Raw genomic sequence first — 18,007 nt, 5'->3', positions numbered from 1 at the left:
AGCTGAGCAGCCATGGAACCAGTTAAAATTCAGGGATTCTTATTATTAAAGAAAGAACTGGGGCTTCCCTGGGGGTTCAGTGGTAAGGAATCCGCCTACCAATGCAGGAAACAAGGGTTCCATCCCCGGTTCGGGAAGATCCCACATGTGGAGCAACTAAGCCTGAGTATCACAACTATTGAGCCTGTGCTCTAGAGCTCATGAGCCGCAATTACTGAGCTTGGAAGCTGCAACCACTGAAGCTTGCATGCCCTAGAGCCCGTGCTCCACAACAAGAGAAGTCACTGCAATGAGAAGCCCACGCAACACAAGTAAAGTAGCCACCACTCACCACAACTAGAGAAAAGTCTGTGCAACAACGAAGGCCCAGCACAGCCAAAAATAAATAAATAAAATTACAAAGAAAAAAACAATATATCAATAATACAGTGATCTTAAAAAAAAAAAAAAGAGTTCAGTAATAGCTACTGGGAAACAACCAGCAGTTTCTGCTATATGGAGTAATGGGATCAGGAGAAAGAAAAGTATATCTCCTAGAAACAAGGTACTTTGCCTGACAGTCTAAAGGAAACAGTACACGGGGGCAAATTAAACATTTAACCTTTGTACCAGGCAAGCTACTAAAGCTACAACCAATGGTATTTTGTAGTACAACATTAAAATCATAACGGCTTAAGATAGCAATTTTAATAGAGGGGAAAACTGCAACATACCAAAAGCAGCCAGGAAACCAATATTGGAGATATAGTCTGACTTTCTAGCCTGACCTAGACTCAGGATATTTTTGTTTTCTGTTTTCTATTGTAAATTACAAAAGAATTTTTTAAAAAGGGATACTGAGAGGAACTGCCCAAAATTCCAAATCTTTCTGCCATCTTTCTGGAAAAGGATTTAAGTTATTTTGGTGTACCACCCACCTCTACTAGAGAATTCAGAAGAGTCTTAGAACAGTATTTCCCAAGCTATTTGTTTTCATATGTTAGATGTATCTAAAACCATTTAATTTAAAACAACAAAAGTTTTAAAAAGTGCTGGTAAGTCTAAAGCTTCAATAATCAAAATATATTATTATTCAGGACTTCCCAGGTGGTGCAGTGGTGAGGAATCCACCTGCCAAGCAGGAGACATGGATTCAATCCCTGGGTTGGGAAGATCCCCTGCAAGAGGAAATGGCAACACACTCCAGTATTCTTGCCTGGGAAATCTCATGGTCAGAGGAGCCTGGTGGGTCTCTAGAGTCTGACATGACTGAAGCGACTTAGCACACACTGGGCTTTTACTAAGTTTCAGGCACTAAATGCTTTACATATGACATCCAGAACCTTTCCTAATATTTGAGAGACCTGAGGCAAAATTATAAGCGGAGATCAACAGGGTCAAAGAGTCAGATACGAAACTATTTAGGACTAAACAACAAAGAACATTTATTATTATTTAAAATGGATAAGTCCAAAGCATTGAATTTTTAAATTAGGTGCCCTGGAAAACTGTTTAAGCCATCACATTGTATTTTTTTAAATCTAATGCTGAAAATGAAATGCATCATTAGCTTCCACACCTTCCTCAGTCATCTAACCTTTCTCACATTTCAAAGAATCCAAATTTTTAGTCTAGGGTTACTATATATTCTTATCAGAAATCGTACATTGATGATATCTTTGAAGGGAACTTTGGTCAAGAGATACTTCATAAAAAATACTATTAATAATATAGTCAGTCTCTAAATCAATTTATGTTTCCACAATGCAAACCAGGTACCAACTCATAATGAATTATCCTTTAGAAACAAACCAAATCATGGTTAATTTCCCAGACCAGCCCATAAAAGCCTATTTTATCCATGTTTAGACCCTTGGAGATGGGGAGAACCTGTACAAGTCAACAGTGATAATTACCATTTGGAAAATAGTTCCATCCTTGAATATGTGAACAGACCTTGCTTCTCCTGAAATTGGCAGATTTGCAGCAGCAGCATCTAAGCTAAGGAGCTATGGCTCTGGTATAAGATGCATCTTAACTTAGCCACAATAACATTTAGTCATTCACACACTAATCCTTTCAGGCCTCTATCCTATGGCATATGTTTCTTTACCCCTCTACCTGGAATGACTTTCCCTCCATAAACCCTAACATTCTTAATGATCGATCATGTTTTCAATGTAAATTCAACAGTAATTTCCTCAGGAAGTCACCACTTCCTTCCTAGTGCTCTCCTCAAACTCAAACTCGGAAGATCTGTAATAGAACTTTTACCACTTTGTTGTTTTAATTCACCCCTTCCTTCCACACACTAGCCAAAGAGCTAGTCCAGAGCTTGCTTATTGCATCTCATCTTTCCAACACTCTCCCTGACCAGCAGTGCTTAACAGAAGTACAATGACCAAAGGCCTTTCAAGTCCAACAGATCTAGATTTAAGTGACTGTGTCACTTACTAAACAGAGAATCTTGAAGTAATTACCCAAATACTCCAAGCATCAGTTTCCCTTTCTGTGAAACAAAAACCTACCTCAAAGAACACCTGTGTTACCCAAACAAAATTAGTTATTCTCTAATGCTTAAGTAGTGTCCATATTAAAAATTCTGAATTAGGTAAAAACACTGTGTCTGAGGGCTTACAAGCCATGACAAAGCAAGAATCTGAAAATGAATACAAATACTCCTTACTTTAAAAATATAACTTGGCCATCTTAAACTAAATGTTTTCCTTTAGGAAACATTGCTAATTCAAATTTAAAGATGATAATCTGATAATGTTTAAAATACTATAATTGCAGCATTAAATATGCTAGACCAATAACAATCTCTCAAACACATTTTGCAAATGACCTGCTAGGGAGAACGGCATCTCAGACTTAGAATCATCCTTTTTCCTACAAGGTTAAGAAAAAAGGAGTACTTACATTCCCAAAATATGTATCACTGAAATCTCATACTAAAATTCTACTGTTTAGTTTATACATTACCTCATTTGATTCTTAACAGTTCCTAGTAAACATGAGATTTATGGTACATGCCCTTGAAGGGGGGCCATACTTATTTTACATATAAAGAAAGCTAAGCTTGGAAAAATTATACAACTTGACCTAAGTCACATAACTCATTAAGTAGTAGAGCCAAGTCTAGACTCCAGGGCCAAGGACTACTAGTTTTTCCAGGAGCTATGGACACACACAGATATCTGGTTTACAGGAATAATTTGAAGTCTAGGTCTTGAGACATGGGAAACATGAGGGCAAAGATGAAAAGCCTAAAGAGGTACAGAGATCTCAAAGAATGTGGCAATTTCTAAAATTTACAGAATAGATCTGTTTAGAGTTTCTGAAAGTGGAGCCTGCAGTCTTTTTAAACTGCTTAATGCATATTCACATTCATGTCTCAGATTAACTGGTATTAATAATATCCAGAATAACTTAAGAGGGGAAGGTTAAAGTGATTCATTTTTCTCTTTCAAATTCATCTATTCTCCCAAGAAAAAGAAATGCAAAACAGCAAAATGGCTGTCTGAGGAGGCCTTACAAATAGCTGTGAAAAGAAGAGAAGCAAAAAGCAAAGGGGAAAAGGAAAGATATACCAATTTGAATGCAGAGTTCCAAAGAATAGCAAGGAGATATAAGAAAGCCTTCCTCAGCGATCAATGCAAAGAAACAGAGGAACACAATAGAATAGGAAAGACTAGAGATCTCTTCAAGAAAATTAGAGATACCAAGGGAACGTTTCATGCAAAGATGAGCTCAATAAAGGACAGAAATCGTATGGACGTAACAGAAGCAGAAGATATTAAGAGGTGGCTAGAATACACAGAAGAACTGTACAAAAAAGATCTCCATGACCCAGATAATCATGATGTTGTGATCACTCACCTAGAGCCAGACATCCTGGAATGTGAAGTCAAGGGGGTCTTAGGAAGCATCACTACGAACAAAGCTAGTGGAGGTGATGGAATTCCAGTTGAGCTATTTCAAATCCTGAAAGATGATGCTGTGAAAGTGCTGCACTCAATATGCCAGCAAATTTGGAAAACTCAGCAGTGGCCACAGGACTGGAAAAGGTCAGTTTTCATTCCAATCCCAAAGAAAGGCAATGCTCAAACTACCGCACAATTGCACTCATCTCACATGCTAGTAAAGTGATGCTTAAAATTCTCCAAGCCAGGCTTCAGCAATACGTGAACCGTGAACTTCCAGATGTTCAAGCTGGTTTTAGAAAAGGCAGAGGAACCAGAGATCAAATTGCCAACATACGATGGATCATCGAAAAAGCAAGAGAGTTTCAGAAAAACATCTATTTCTTCTTTATTGACTATGCCAAAGCCTTTGACTGTGTGGATCACAATAAACTGTGGAAAATTCTGAAAGAGATGGGCATACCAGACCATCTGACCTACCTCTTGAGAAACCTCTATGCAGGTCAGGACGCAACAGTTAGAATTGGACATGGAACAGAATGGTTCCAAATAGGAAAAAGAGTACATCAAGGCTGTATATTGTCACCCTGCTTATTTAACTTCTATACAGAGTACATCATGAGAAACGCTGGGCTGGAAGAAGCAAAAGCTGGAATCAAGATTGCCGGAGAAATATCAATAACCTCAGATATGCAGATGACACCACCCTTATGGCAGAAAGTGAGGAAGAACTAAAGAGCCTCTTGATGAAAGTAAAAAAGGAGAGTGAAAAAGTTGGCTTAAAGCTCAACATTCAGAAAACTAAGATCATGGCATCTGGTCCCATCACTTCATGGGAAACAGATGGGGAAACAGTGGACACAGTGGCTGACTTTATTTTTCTGGGCTCCAAAATCACTGCAGATGATGACTGCAGCCATGCAATTAAGATGCTTACTCCTTGGAAGGAAAGTTATGACCAACCTAGACAGCATATTAAAAAGCAGAGACATTACTTTGTCAACAAAGGTTCATCTAGTTGAGGCTATGGTTTTTCTAGTAGTCATGTACGGATGTGAGAGTTGGACTATAAAGAAAGCTGAGTGCCGAAGAAGTGATGCTTTTGAACTGTGGTGCAGGAGAAGACTCTTGAGAGTTCCTTGGACTGCAAGGAAATCCAGCCAGTCTATCCTAAAGGAAATCAGTCTGGGGTGTTCAATGGAAGGACTGATGTTGAAGCTAACACTCCAATACTTTGGCCACCTGATGCGAAAAGCTGACTCATTTGAAAAGACCCTGATGCTGGGAAAGATTGAGGGCAGGAGAAGGGGACGACAGAGGATGAGATGGTTGGATAACATCACCGACTCAATGGACATGGGTTTGGGTGGACTGTGGGAGTTGGTGATGGACAGGGAGGCCTAGCGTGATGCAGTTCATGGGGTTGCAAAGAGTCGGACACGACTGAGCGACTGAACTGAACTTAAACTATTCTCCTGTATTTTCCTTACATTACTTTTAAGAAAAACGAAGGAATTCTGTTTTAAATGGTATTCAAAAAGTGGCTTTAAGTTGATAACACTATTTCTATACAACACTTCACTGTGAAATCCTAATTTATAAAACCCTTGATAATTTACTAACTTAATACTTTACAGCCTATAAGTCATGTATAAACAATGTACAAGGTCACATTTATGAACAAATTGATAATCTAAGTATGATTATACTGCCACCTAGTGCTCGACTTTTATGGTGACATAATCACACAGGACTGTTGGGGGGGACCCACAATCAGTGCTGGTGGGGCCAACAGTTTCATGGTAGAAATGACAAAGCTTTGCTTTAAAAATTGGCCCTATTTGAGAGATCACTACCAATGTCTTAAGGGTCACTGACAAAACAGCCGATGACAAATACTTCAAATGTCTAAAATAACAATCTTAAAATTCAAATGTCAACTGTTACATATGTAAGTAGTTTTACAAAGAGCTAAAAAGAAATTGGAAACAATCTAAATTATAGGAGAGACTAAATACTACACAACCATTTAAATACTGGGGAAAAATTAAACAAGACATCAAATTGTATTTTCCAAAGATAGCAGCAATAATATCTCCCATCCACATATTCTTCTGCAATATGACATTGTTACCCTCACACTGGGGCTTCCATGGTGGCTCAGCTGGTGAAGAATCTGCCTACAATGCGGGAAACCTAGGTTCGATCCCTGGGTTGGGAAGATCCCACAGAAAAGGGAATGGCTGGCTACCCACTCCAGTATTCTGACCGGGAGAATTCCATGGCCTGTATAGTCCACAGGGTCACAAAGAGTCAGACATGACTGAGCGACTTTCAGTTACTACCCTCACACTGAGGTGGGGCTATTTCTTCTCCCCTTCCAGTCTAGGTGGGTCCTAGGACTGCTGTGACTAACAGAATACAAAAGTGACCTTGTTTCAAGGCACAGCCCTTAACTACTTGAGTCCAGCTTCCATTCTCCCTCAGAACACTTGCTCTTGGGATATCTTTCTTAGAAACCAACCATCATGTATGAGCTATTCTAATACAACTACGGAAAGGCTTTAGAGGATGACACTTCAACACAGGGAGGGTCAAGGAGCAGAAAGGTACCAAAATGCAGGTGAGAAACCATTATGGAAGTGCACCCTCCAGGTCCAGTTAGGGCTGAAACAGTGGCCTAAGTGACTCCTTCACAAATTAATGACATATAAAATTTTGAGCAAAATTAAATGGCTGTTACAAGCCATTAAATTTTAAAGTGGTCCATCATGTAACTGAAACAGAAACTGGTTCCAGAAAGTATGATGTTGCTTTAATAAAGTCCTAAAATATGTGGCACTGGTTTTAAGACTGAGTGATGGGCCTCAAGTAGCCTACAAATGATGGCTTGAAGGACAGTGAGAAGTGTTATTAGAGACTATAAAAAGATATTTTATATCACACAAAACATATTTTTTGTATTATGAATTATTTCACTTAAAAAAAATAATAGTAATGGGCACTCTTACTTGATGACTCAGTAGAGAGGGGTACAATATGGCTCCAAAAATGACAGTTAAGCAGTATCTGGTCTTGAGTTTAAAATTAAAGGGAGTTAGTGACAATGGGATGCCCTAAGTTTCAAGAACACATTAATATTAAATATTAAGTACAAAGTTGTCCAGAAACAATTCTAAAAGGGCTTGTTTCTAAAGTTGTCTGGTGACTATTTAAACAAAAAGCTATTCAAAGTGCTTGTTCAAGAAATGTTATAGCCTAAATACTAAAAACTTTGAGGCAGTGTAAAATTTCATGGCAAGTATAATCAAACTATGTACACCAAAATTATTTATTAGAAGACATATGATGATGCTATCTAAATATAAATCACTATGAACATCAATCTCTCAAATGTTTAAAAAGTTACAAATTTTACGCCCTCAGTGGACTACAGAATATTTGCCCAGCTTAATTTCTTCTCTATCTCCAGAGTATTAGAGATAAAAGTTGAACTGAGCTGACAAAAGAAGAGCATATGCCTTTAAATCAAAATGATGATGGAAATCTGATTTATTATTAATATATGACAATGATATATGTTTCTGTATATATGTACATATGTGTATGTATTTTTAAAATTTAGACTCATGGAAAGTCATGATCAATTAAACTATTTTCAACATAATTTGGCTGATGGTAACATCAGCAAAATGGAACTTTCTGTTTGCAGACTCTTTCTTGCTTGCCTCCTCTTGTCTGGTCATGAAATATATTCTTCACTTGCAGGGCATCATATTATACATTTAACCACAATACCTGTGAATGAGGCTACTGTGTATGTTAAGACAAAAGTTTGTTATATTTTATGTCAGAAAACCCAGCATCACAAACAGATATTTCTATATATAGAAAAGTTTAATCAGATTATACTTCAAATTTTTCAGGCCTTCAAATCTAGCCTAGGGACTCCCCTGGTGGTCCAGTGGTTGAGATTCCACCTTGCAGTGCAGGGGACATGGTTTTGATCTCTGGTCGGGGAATAGAGATCCTACATGTCATGGGGCAACTAAGTCCACATGCCACAACTAGTGAAGTGAAGAAGTGAAGTCACTCAGTTGTGTCCGACTCTTTGCAACCCCACTGACTGTAGCCTGCCAGGCTCCTCCGCCCATGGGATTTTCCAGGCAAGAGTACTGGAGTGGGGTGCCATTTCCTTCTTCAGAGGATCTTCCCAACCCAGGGATCGAATTTGGGTCTCCTGCACTGCAGGCAGACTCTTTACATCTGAGCCACCAGGAAAGCCACAACTACAGAGTCTGTGCACCACAATGAAAGATCCTGTGTGATGCAACTAAGACCAGATGCAGCCAAATAAACTGGAAAAAAAAAAATTAGCTTACATCGTTAGAATGAAAAATACCATTTTTGATGCTGTTCAATAATAATAATAAAGCAAAATTAAAAGGAAATTAACTGTCTTTGGTTAGAGATAGAAAAAAAAAAAAGTAAAATTTAGGATTCCAAGCACTAAAAAGAATGTAAGACTTGAGAATTATATCTTCCTTCTCCAGTTACTTAATTTTATCCAACTATCTTGCTAGTTACAGCAGAAGTGAAGCTGATGGAAAGACTGGAAATATAATACAGTATTTTTCCACTATTTCTTTTTAAATGGCAACAGAAGTTAAGAGAACCAAGAAACTGAAATTCTAATTAATGTTCTGTCTCTGTCTCACTCTTACATATAATCAGTTCAATTTTACTACTTGGTAAGAATTAGAATGCTCTCATTTAACTTGGGGGTCAGCAAACATTTTCTGTAAAGGGCCATAGAAAACATTTTATAAAGGCTTTGTGGGTCCAGAGGCCAAACTGAGGTTATTATTATATGTATATATATATATATATATGTAATTAAACAAAAAGAGAAAAATCCACTAGTTTTTAATTGATTAAGAATATAATAATGACCGAATATAATTTGTTATAATACAATTTCTACTACTAGGAATAACAGAATTCTCTTTTGAAGGGATAACATATCACTTAATCAGAGTTCAAAGTTAGTGTTCCTTAACCATCAAAAAAAATTTTTTTTAATCAATTACAAATGGTCATCTGTCAGTGTTATATTAATAACATTTTATATATCTTACTTTTAAAAATGTCTTCCCTCATGCAGACAAGTACAATCAAATACTGACATTAATCCACAAGCATTTCTAATAGAGCATATTCACTGTTTGGAAGGCATTTATAGAATCTTATTACATTCTTCTGATATTTGCCTTTTATCATGTCACTATATTGTAGATTAAAAAATCACTTCTAATTAAAGGTTAGGTAGAATCTCCTTAATTGCAGTTAAGCAGCTTTAAAATATGAAAATTTCCTTTGCACTTGTATCCTGGTCTGAAAAACACTGACTAAAGTTTGAGTTTGGAAAATATATCCACTGCAGATTTGGGTGGGAATTAAAATCTTAGTTTTTGTTTTAACTTCTGACAACCATGAAAGTACATAAGATGTATTAAAGCAATTTGACATTACTTATGTTTTAAATAATGCTAGTTGTCAAACTGGCTTTACTACAGTGTAATCAATCACCACTTTGCCTTTGCAGTTCTAGATTGAATTTATTAATAAACACTAGCAACTCTGCAGGAAAACCTAATTTCTGAAGCCATTTGTGTTCAACAGTAGTGGCTGAGGGCAATACTGGCTCAGAAAAACTTCAACCTTGCCCCAGAGCTTTAAAAAAGGTCACAAGAAAACTTTGCCATTATTAAGTTACCAAATGACTGTGTGGTTGGGCAAGTCAAGATACTCAGCTTCTATTTCTGACAAAAATTTATAGAACTGATGACAGTTAAGTCCATGAGACTGAATGAAATTCACTACTGACATTATATACATGGATCAATAACATGTGATGAATTCAAACCTTTTCCACAGCATAGCAGATGAATAATACAATGGATAACTATACACTTGAAAAATCTTCCATTTTCACAATCTTTATAAGTTTGTCCAACTAAGTCTTCTGCACTACACCTTATTTTTAACACATCCTAGCAGATTCCACTTCAGGTTGTACTGAATCAGTATTTTGGCAATTTAATTTAGAAGTAGTTTCTCCTGTAGTTGTTCCATGCAGCTGATTCAATCTATGAAACTCTGCACTGACTCTGTGAATAAACAAATCAGCAATATCAACAACACCTGTCTAGTCATCAAGAGTCTAGGAAAAATACTTGAAATAAATTATCTTGTTTTTAATTTACTACTGATGTCACTGCCAACGTCCTCAACTCTTCAAGCAACTGTTTCTTCTGAGAGGCTAGCAGTCTTAACTAAGTTTATAGTCTCTGGACACATTTCTTTAGCTATTACAAACACACACAAATAACTCATCATTGGTAAATGATCTTCCCTGTTTGGCCCACAAATGAGCCACTCAGAAACTTAACTGCAGCCTTATTTTTATTCTTTTACTTTTGTGAAGAAATTCAGCTGTGATGAGATTTTCTACTTGACATTTTCTAAATTTTATGATCACTGTTTTCCTGAATTAGCAGTACTGTGATAAGTGCTTAGCCTGATAATGTCAATTGTCTTCTTCTGGTGTATCTATAGTATGGACCACATGATAAGGACAATGATTCGCCATTTCATCCAGTTACAAAACTTATGCTCTGCTGCTAAGTCGCTTCAGTCATGTCTGACTCTGTGCGACCCCATAGACGGCAGCACACCAGGCTCCCCCGTCCCTGGGATTCTCCAGGCAAGAACACTGGAGTGGGTTGCCATTGCCTTCTCCAATGCATGAAAGTGAAAAGTGAAAGTGAAGTCGCTCAGTCGTGTCCGACTCCTAGCAAGCCCACGGACTGCAGCCTACCAGGCTCCTCCGTCCATGGGATTCTCCAAGCAAGAGTACTGGAGTGGGTTGCCATTGCCTTCTCCAATGCATGAAAGTGAAAAGTGAAAGTGAAGTCGCTCAGTCGTGTCCGACTCCTAGCAAGCCCACGGACTGCAGCCTACCAGGCTCCTCCGTCCATGGGATTCTCCAAGCAAGAGTACTGGAGTGGGTTGTCATTGCCTTCTCCGACTATGCCTTAAAAACATGACATTCAGAGTTCTTTTTTTTTCTCATTTTGACTTGATGGGTATGCAATGGTAACAAAATAAATAAATAAGAGTTGCAGTATGGAGGTATGCCTGGCACTCAAAATGCTGCGGATTTATAACTGGGATTTGTAGTGCACTGAGCGGCAGTATGATGTGATGAGAACAACATGTAAGGTTTCTTTTTTTTTTTTCATTTTAACTGGAGGCTAATTACTTTACAATATTGTAGTGGTTTTTGCCATATATTGACATTTTCTTTTACAACCACTAAACTCTGCTATGCAACATGAAAGCAGCCACAGACAATACATAAACAAATGAGTGTGACTATATTCCAATAACATTTTATTTTTAAGTTTGACTTTGATAATATTTTCACATGTCCCCAAATATTATTTTGATTTTTTAACTATTAAAAAAATGGAAAAGTCATTCTCAGCACACAGGGCATATAAAAATAGGTGACAGGTCATAATGGAACTATGGCAGTGGAACTAGACTGCTGGACTACTTAATCCTCAGTTTCTGCCATCTCTAAAATGAAGATATACCTCATAGGTGTCACTAAGGAAAAACTGAGTGAATATGTAAGTCATTTAGAACAGTGCCTAGCATATAAGCTTATTAACTGTTAATATACTTACTGAGTAGAATGTAATTGCAAATGGGTTTCAATTGCTACTAACAACTCTGTATGATTTAAAACTCCCACTGGAGGTCTGAGGCAAGCAGCCTACTCGGATGAATATTGCACGTGCTCCAAAAAAGACACTTCCACAGTGTAACGCTATCCATGTTTCTGTTACACTGCCCACAAGCCTGCTAGCAGTTTCATTCTTGAGTATTTCAAACCTTGAAGTATTATACCTTTTCTCAGGTGCTGGAGACAAAAGAAAAATTTCTGAACAGACTATCTCTATCCTAAAGTTATACTACAGATCTAGATTAGTGAGCAAGTAGGAACAAAGTGAAATTTTAAGAAGCAGTATTTTGGGCAATAACAATTTTACACTAGAAATTCATAAATAAATCAGTCTGTATGAGCAAATGAAATTTAAACCAATCTTTTTTTGATGACTAAAAGGCCTTGCATGAGACTCAATACCTCTATAAAGACATACCTTTATTACTGCAAAATCATTCATGCTTATCTAATTTCATTCCTCTGAAACAAATCATGTTTAAATATAAGAAAATCACAAAAGGTAGATTACATTTATTCATTATTTCCATATGCACAAGTGTGCATCAAATATTTAAGCCAAAAAACTCAGGAAACAAAGGACTAAAGGCCTTTCCTTCTGGATTAATTACCTCCATTTTAGATGTCCATCCTACCCCACATTATGAAGTATATGTGTTTCTATAGACAGTAAAATATGGTCTCTGATTTTACTCTCACTTATTTCCTTTCTTCTAAATCTATTTGCTTTACAAAAAAATATGTATTACCTGTAAGAGGAAAAAGTAAAAATGTATTCATTAAAAGAGAGTTTGGAAAATATACAAAAGCAAAGTACCCAAAAGAGTGTTTTCAATTAAAATCATAGTAACTGCTTACCTACAACCAGGCCACATTCAGGACAGATCATATCACCAGCTCTGTAGTCCTCCACTAGGATCGCATCTGGATGGTTTGGACATGTGACTCTTGGAAGAGCATCCAAACTACGTGGGAAAAAAAAAAATTTTTTTTTAAATATCCTTCTAACCAATATGCAACACACTATTAATCTTTCGGAGGGGGGAAGAGGTGGATTCTGAACACTTTCCCAATAAATTTACAGTATATTTACACTTATAAGACATTTAAGCTCAGATTTCAAAGTAAACATCTTAGTTACTTTAAATCCTACTTAGTAATTAACAGATAATACTGGAACTGCCTTTTGTAAGAATAGTTCCTGGTTTGCAGAATGGAAGGTTTTAAAAATGTAAACAGAAAACAAGCTTTTTTTTAACATGCAGACTACTAAAATGTTTATAAATCTTGATTGGTATGGAAATGACTACCTACCATCATAACACGGAACATATACATATAACCATCTGGTCTGCGACCTTTGACACTTACTTCTCTGGTGAGAGAATAAATTTCAAGTCTGTGTTTTTCTACTCGCTGGATACCTTAGTAATAAACTTGAATGTACACTGAACCTAAAAAGGATACAAACCAAGGTGGTAGATGTGGCTCTGCTGAACTTAGGATGATTTCATTTAGTCCAGAACTGAGTTTGTTAGCACTCAAGAAATGACTTCAAAAGCTACTTTTAAATCTATTTGTGATATTAATAATTTGCTTATTTTATTTTGAAAGTAAGGCAGTATGGGAAAGACACATCAGCCGTAAGTGACCTGACAGAATCGGTTCTAAAAACTATCCAAGATATTTAACATAGATTTAATAATTATTTCTATGGCTGTGGTGTCTTACAATCACAAATGTCTGCTATCATTGAAAATAAGCTCTTTTTAAAAGTTCACTTGAAGTAATACAGAACAAGCTTCACAAACATATATATAAAAGATAACATCAACTATTCTTGAAGTATGTAAACAGGTATCTGTGGTTTTGGATAAAGTTTCTCAAACTAGCAAACACAGTTCAGAATGGTAACTTTCAACAGAGGTAATATCCACTGAAAAACTGATAAAATAATCCATATTCCCAAATGTACACGTTCAGGTTAACCAGAACACACCTTGAATCTTCTCACTGGGAAAACAGGGAATGGAGGTTTAGTTTATATTCATGCTTATTAGACTCTTAAGAGTCCCTTGGGCTGCAAATCAAACCAGTCAAACCTAAAGGAAATCAATCCTGAATGATGCTGCACCTAAAGCTAAGCTAAAGCTCCAATACTTTCGCCACCTGATGTAAAGACGTAACTCACTGGAAAAGACCCTGATGCTGGGAAAGACTGAAGGCAGGAGGAGAAGGGGGTGACAGAGGGTGAGATGCTTGGATGGCATCACTGACTCAATAGACGTGAGTCTGAGCAAACTCTGGGATATAGTGAAGCACAGGGAGGCCTGGTGTGCTGCAGTCCATGGGGTTCCAAAGAGTTACTGAACAACAACATGCTTATTCCATAAACTTCTACTAGGAAAATATTTTCATAAATTATAATAAATAAAACATTAAGAAATTAGTATAAATTATTTTTTTAAAACTGTGTCAAAATAAAGGACAGTGTTAGAAAAGTAACAGTAATTACAAATGTGTACAATGGGCAGCCATGTGGCACACAGCATTCAAAGGACTGATATATTTTGTACTATTAAAAAGTAGAATATTGTGTGCATGTATATGTATATAAAAATGATATGGGAACAACTCAAAGATATGCTGAATGAAAGAGTAACATAGGGATTTCAGAGAAAACTGAAAAAAGAACTACAGTTATATGCAATAACATGAGTAAATCTCCAAATGCTGACCAAAAGACACCAGACACAGAGGAATACATACGCATTTATATATAAAGTTTAAGTTAGGCAAAACAAATCTATAGTGTTAAGAATAAGGATGTGGTTTTCTTTGAGAAAGAGTACTGACTGAGGGCATAAAGGAGGTTTCCAGAGTGCTGCTGCTGCTGGTGGTATTTGATCGAGAGACTTGGGTGACAGCTACGTGTATGTGCTCACTTTGTAAGTGAACTGCACACTTAAAATCTGTGTGCTAAATAACTTCACAAAAAAAGGTAAAAAGCGAGAGAGCATTCATTTTTTATATTAGACTACTTTTTGGAAGGAAGAGAGGTTAGGATTATATGCATATGTTTGTGAAACCACAGAATCACTAGGAAAACACCAAGAAACTGGTTACGATGACTGCTCTGGAGAATTAGATGGTTAGGAGTGAGGGAAAAAAGAAACTGCTTTTCTTCTTGCTTTTTATGATTTGCATGTGTTACCTATTCAAAGTAAAACTGTGCTCAAGCAGTTAACTTTTAATTAAATAACCCACAAGGGTAATACAAAAGAGGAAGCACAAGAGTAGGGCAGTGGGGGAAGTAAGGGAAAGAAACGAGAGGGAAGGAATGGAGTAAACCACCACCACTGACATTAAAACACCTTAGGCTGCCTAAGAAGCCACGAAATTCCAAACTTCATTTTATAGCTATCCTTTACTGGGTGCCTACTATGTGTCTGCGGCTGCTGCTGCTGCTAAGTCACTTCAGTCGTGTCCGACTCTGTGCGACCCCACAGACGGCAGCCCAGCAGGCTCCCCGTTCCCGGGATTCTCCAGGCAAGAACACTGAAGTGGGTTTCTATTTCCTTCTCCAATGCATGAAAGTGAAAACTGAAAGTGAAGTCGCTCAGTCGTGTCCGACTCCTAGTGAGCCCATGGACTGCAGCCTACCAGGCTCCCCCGTCCCTGGGATTCTCCAGGCAAGAACACTGGAGTGGGTTGCCAGTTCCTTCTCCAATGCATGAAACTGAAAAGTGAAAGTGAAGTCGCTCAGTCGTGTCCAGCTCTAAGCAACCCCACGGACTGCAGCCCACCAGGCTCCTCGGTCCATGGGATTTTCCAGGCAAGAGTACTGGAGTGGGGTACCATTGCCTTCTCTGACTGTGTGTCTAGTACTGTACATATATTATTAATCTTCATTAGCAACCCTTCAAATTAAGCATTACCTCTATTTTAAAGATTATGCTCAGAGAATGATTTTCCTGAAGTCACAGAACTAATGAGTGGTAGAGTTTAGATCTGAACTCATAACATTTGTGTTCTTCTCTGTGAAAACACCAAGCAGTTTCATAGTCCAGTAACTGTCCCTCTTTCTCAGGGGAAAAAAGCTATCACAGAAATACTAACATCCACCTTTGTTCTCATGGGTAGAAAAAACTCAGAGATGGACAACTGCAATAAGCCTAGGAAGAATTTATTTCAAAGAAATATCTGAGATTTTTTCTTTTAAAAGAGAATAAAGCACACAAAGGAAATGTATTTTTTTTCGGTAAAGAATCAATCAAGTGAATTTACTATATTTAACTACTACAGTATGTTATAATAAAGCCCCAATATAACCATATTCATAGTAGATCTGCCATAGGAGAATGTTATATATAGGTGTCTTTGGGAAGCTAGTTCTCCATTTACCTACAAGGAAGCCTAACCTGACAGAGCCACACCCAAATACAATGATTGAGCATTTAATCACAGAATTACAATCAGTAAACAAGTGTCACTGGCCTTAAGAGTTGTTTCCAAGTAGTTTAGTTAAGGCTGCCTCCTGCCCCATCTTTTAAAAATACAGTAACATAAAGTAGTAAGGCTTGGTACTCACCAGAAAGGGCCTGGACTACTCAAAGCTTATTATTTTGTGATGATGGTTTTCATCAGGAACTCAATTCCAAAGATGAGAACAAGTTCAGAAAAATTATGCCAGAGTTACCTTGGCTTCCAGAAGCTACAGAACTTAATCTGATACGTTTAATACATTATGAGTTACCAAGTGTGATACCAGGAAACATATCTGAGATTCTATACTCCGTTCTAATACTAACCTTGGAAAAGTCAACATGGGCATGACTCAGTTTACACTTAGGCAAAAATCCTAATATCTACCTCATACTAGTCATGAGAGACATAATTAGGGTCTGCAAGCATTTTTCATGTCACAGGATTAAAGGCTGTCTCTAATGGCACTGTATGCATTTGCAGTAGGTATCAATCAGTACATCACATTTTTAAAATATATTAGTGACTTTCCTGCTGCGGCTGCTGCTAAGTCGCTTCAGTCGTGTCCGACCCTGTGCGACCCCACAGAGGGCAGCCCACCAGGCTCCCCCGTCCCTGGGATTCTCCAGGCAAGAACACTGGAGTGGGTTGCCATTGCCTTCTCCGAGTGACTTCCCAGTATACGTTAATTTTCTGCAGGCAAAATTTTCTTCAGGAGTATACAGATGACATCTCTAAAGAAATCTCTTAAGGAGACTTATCAACTCTTCAGAAATGCCTTAGCTTCCACTTCAAAAGGCCTCGGGGATGGCTATCAGTTTCCATCAGGTTTACCAACGCTGACGTCCCTAACTTTTTGCCAGATGGATAAAGGCCTAGAACTAACCCCTTCCCGCTCTCTAGAAGAGGATTCAAGGACCCTCGGCTGGCAGACCAACAGATTAAAAAAAACAAGCGTGGAAAATTTAAGAAAAAAGGACAGTTGGATCATACGCAAAAGACCCGAGGCCAGAGGCTGGGGACACCGGAGCCCCTCCACACGATAATGCCTGGGTGAGAAAACGACCAAGGACGCTGGAGGAGAAACGCCGGCGGCTCGTTACCCCCTGCGACACCCCTGACAGCCCTGCGTCTGGATGTGCCTTTGTCCCGAGCGGCCAGCGGCTCCGGCTGCCTCTCCCCGCACTTCCGAGGCGTTCTGCTCGATGAAGCAGCGGGAGCGGCCGCCCTGCTAGCCCCGGCACTCGACGCCCGCCCTTCAGCTGGCTGGGCTCTACATGACGTACTAACCGGCTGGTAGACGCCATCTTCACGGCCACTGCGGCTCCAGCTACAAACAACGACAGACGCAACCTCAGACAGGAAGAGACAGTGGCGACGAAACGCAGCGAGACTGGCTTTTATAGGCGAGTCGCCCACGCAGTCGTAATAGGGCGTGGCTACGGGTCCGGAGAAGAGCCAAGAACAGTGAGCTCGGGTACGCCCCGTGCTTTGCGTTTTGTTATTTCCCTATTCACTTTCGGTCATTTTCTATGTGGCTGGGCAAATATAGGAAATCACCCGGAAAAATTCCCAAGGGCACCCTGCAAACGTGCTGCACCAGAGATACCCTCAACTTGACTGAGTTACAACACAAAATACTGAGCTTCGTGGAGGGGGCAAAGCCCCCATCAGTTCAGTTCAGTTCAGTTCAGTCGCTCAGTTGTGTCCGACTCTTTGCGACCCCATGAACCGCAGCACGCCAGGCCTCCCTGTCCATCACCAATTCCCGGAGTCCACCCAAACCCATGTCCATCGAGTCAGT

The 18,007-nt window shown here is 38.5% G+C and overlaps 1 protein-coding gene across 2 annotated transcripts in view; it reads right to left on the bottom strand.

Annotated features, from left to right (window-relative positions):
* GTF2B (general transcription factor IIB) overlaps nt 1-17,579 on the bottom strand; it is a 31,011-nt gene extending 13,432 nt beyond the window's left edge. The window contains 2 exon segments of one of the 2 annotated variants that reach the window (NM_001046142.2): nt 12,577-12,683; nt 17,494-17,579. In NM_001046142.2, the coding sequence (NP_001039607.1) occupies nt 12,577-12,683; nt 17,494-17,510 (124 nt within the window). In that variant the 5' untranslated portion in view covers nt 17,511-17,579. 2 annotated transcript variants of the gene reach the window in all.
* Nucleotides 17,580-18,007: the final 428 nt, after the last annotated feature.

Source organism: Bos taurus, chromosome 3 (assembly GCF_002263795.3).
Source record: "Bos taurus isolate L1 Dominette 01449 registration number 42190680 breed Hereford chromosome 3, ARS-UCD2.0, whole genome shotgun sequence".
Taxonomy (NCBI): domain Eukaryota; kingdom Metazoa; phylum Chordata; class Mammalia; order Artiodactyla; family Bovidae; genus Bos; species Bos taurus.
This window is presented reverse-complemented; position numbering and strand designations above follow the sequence as displayed.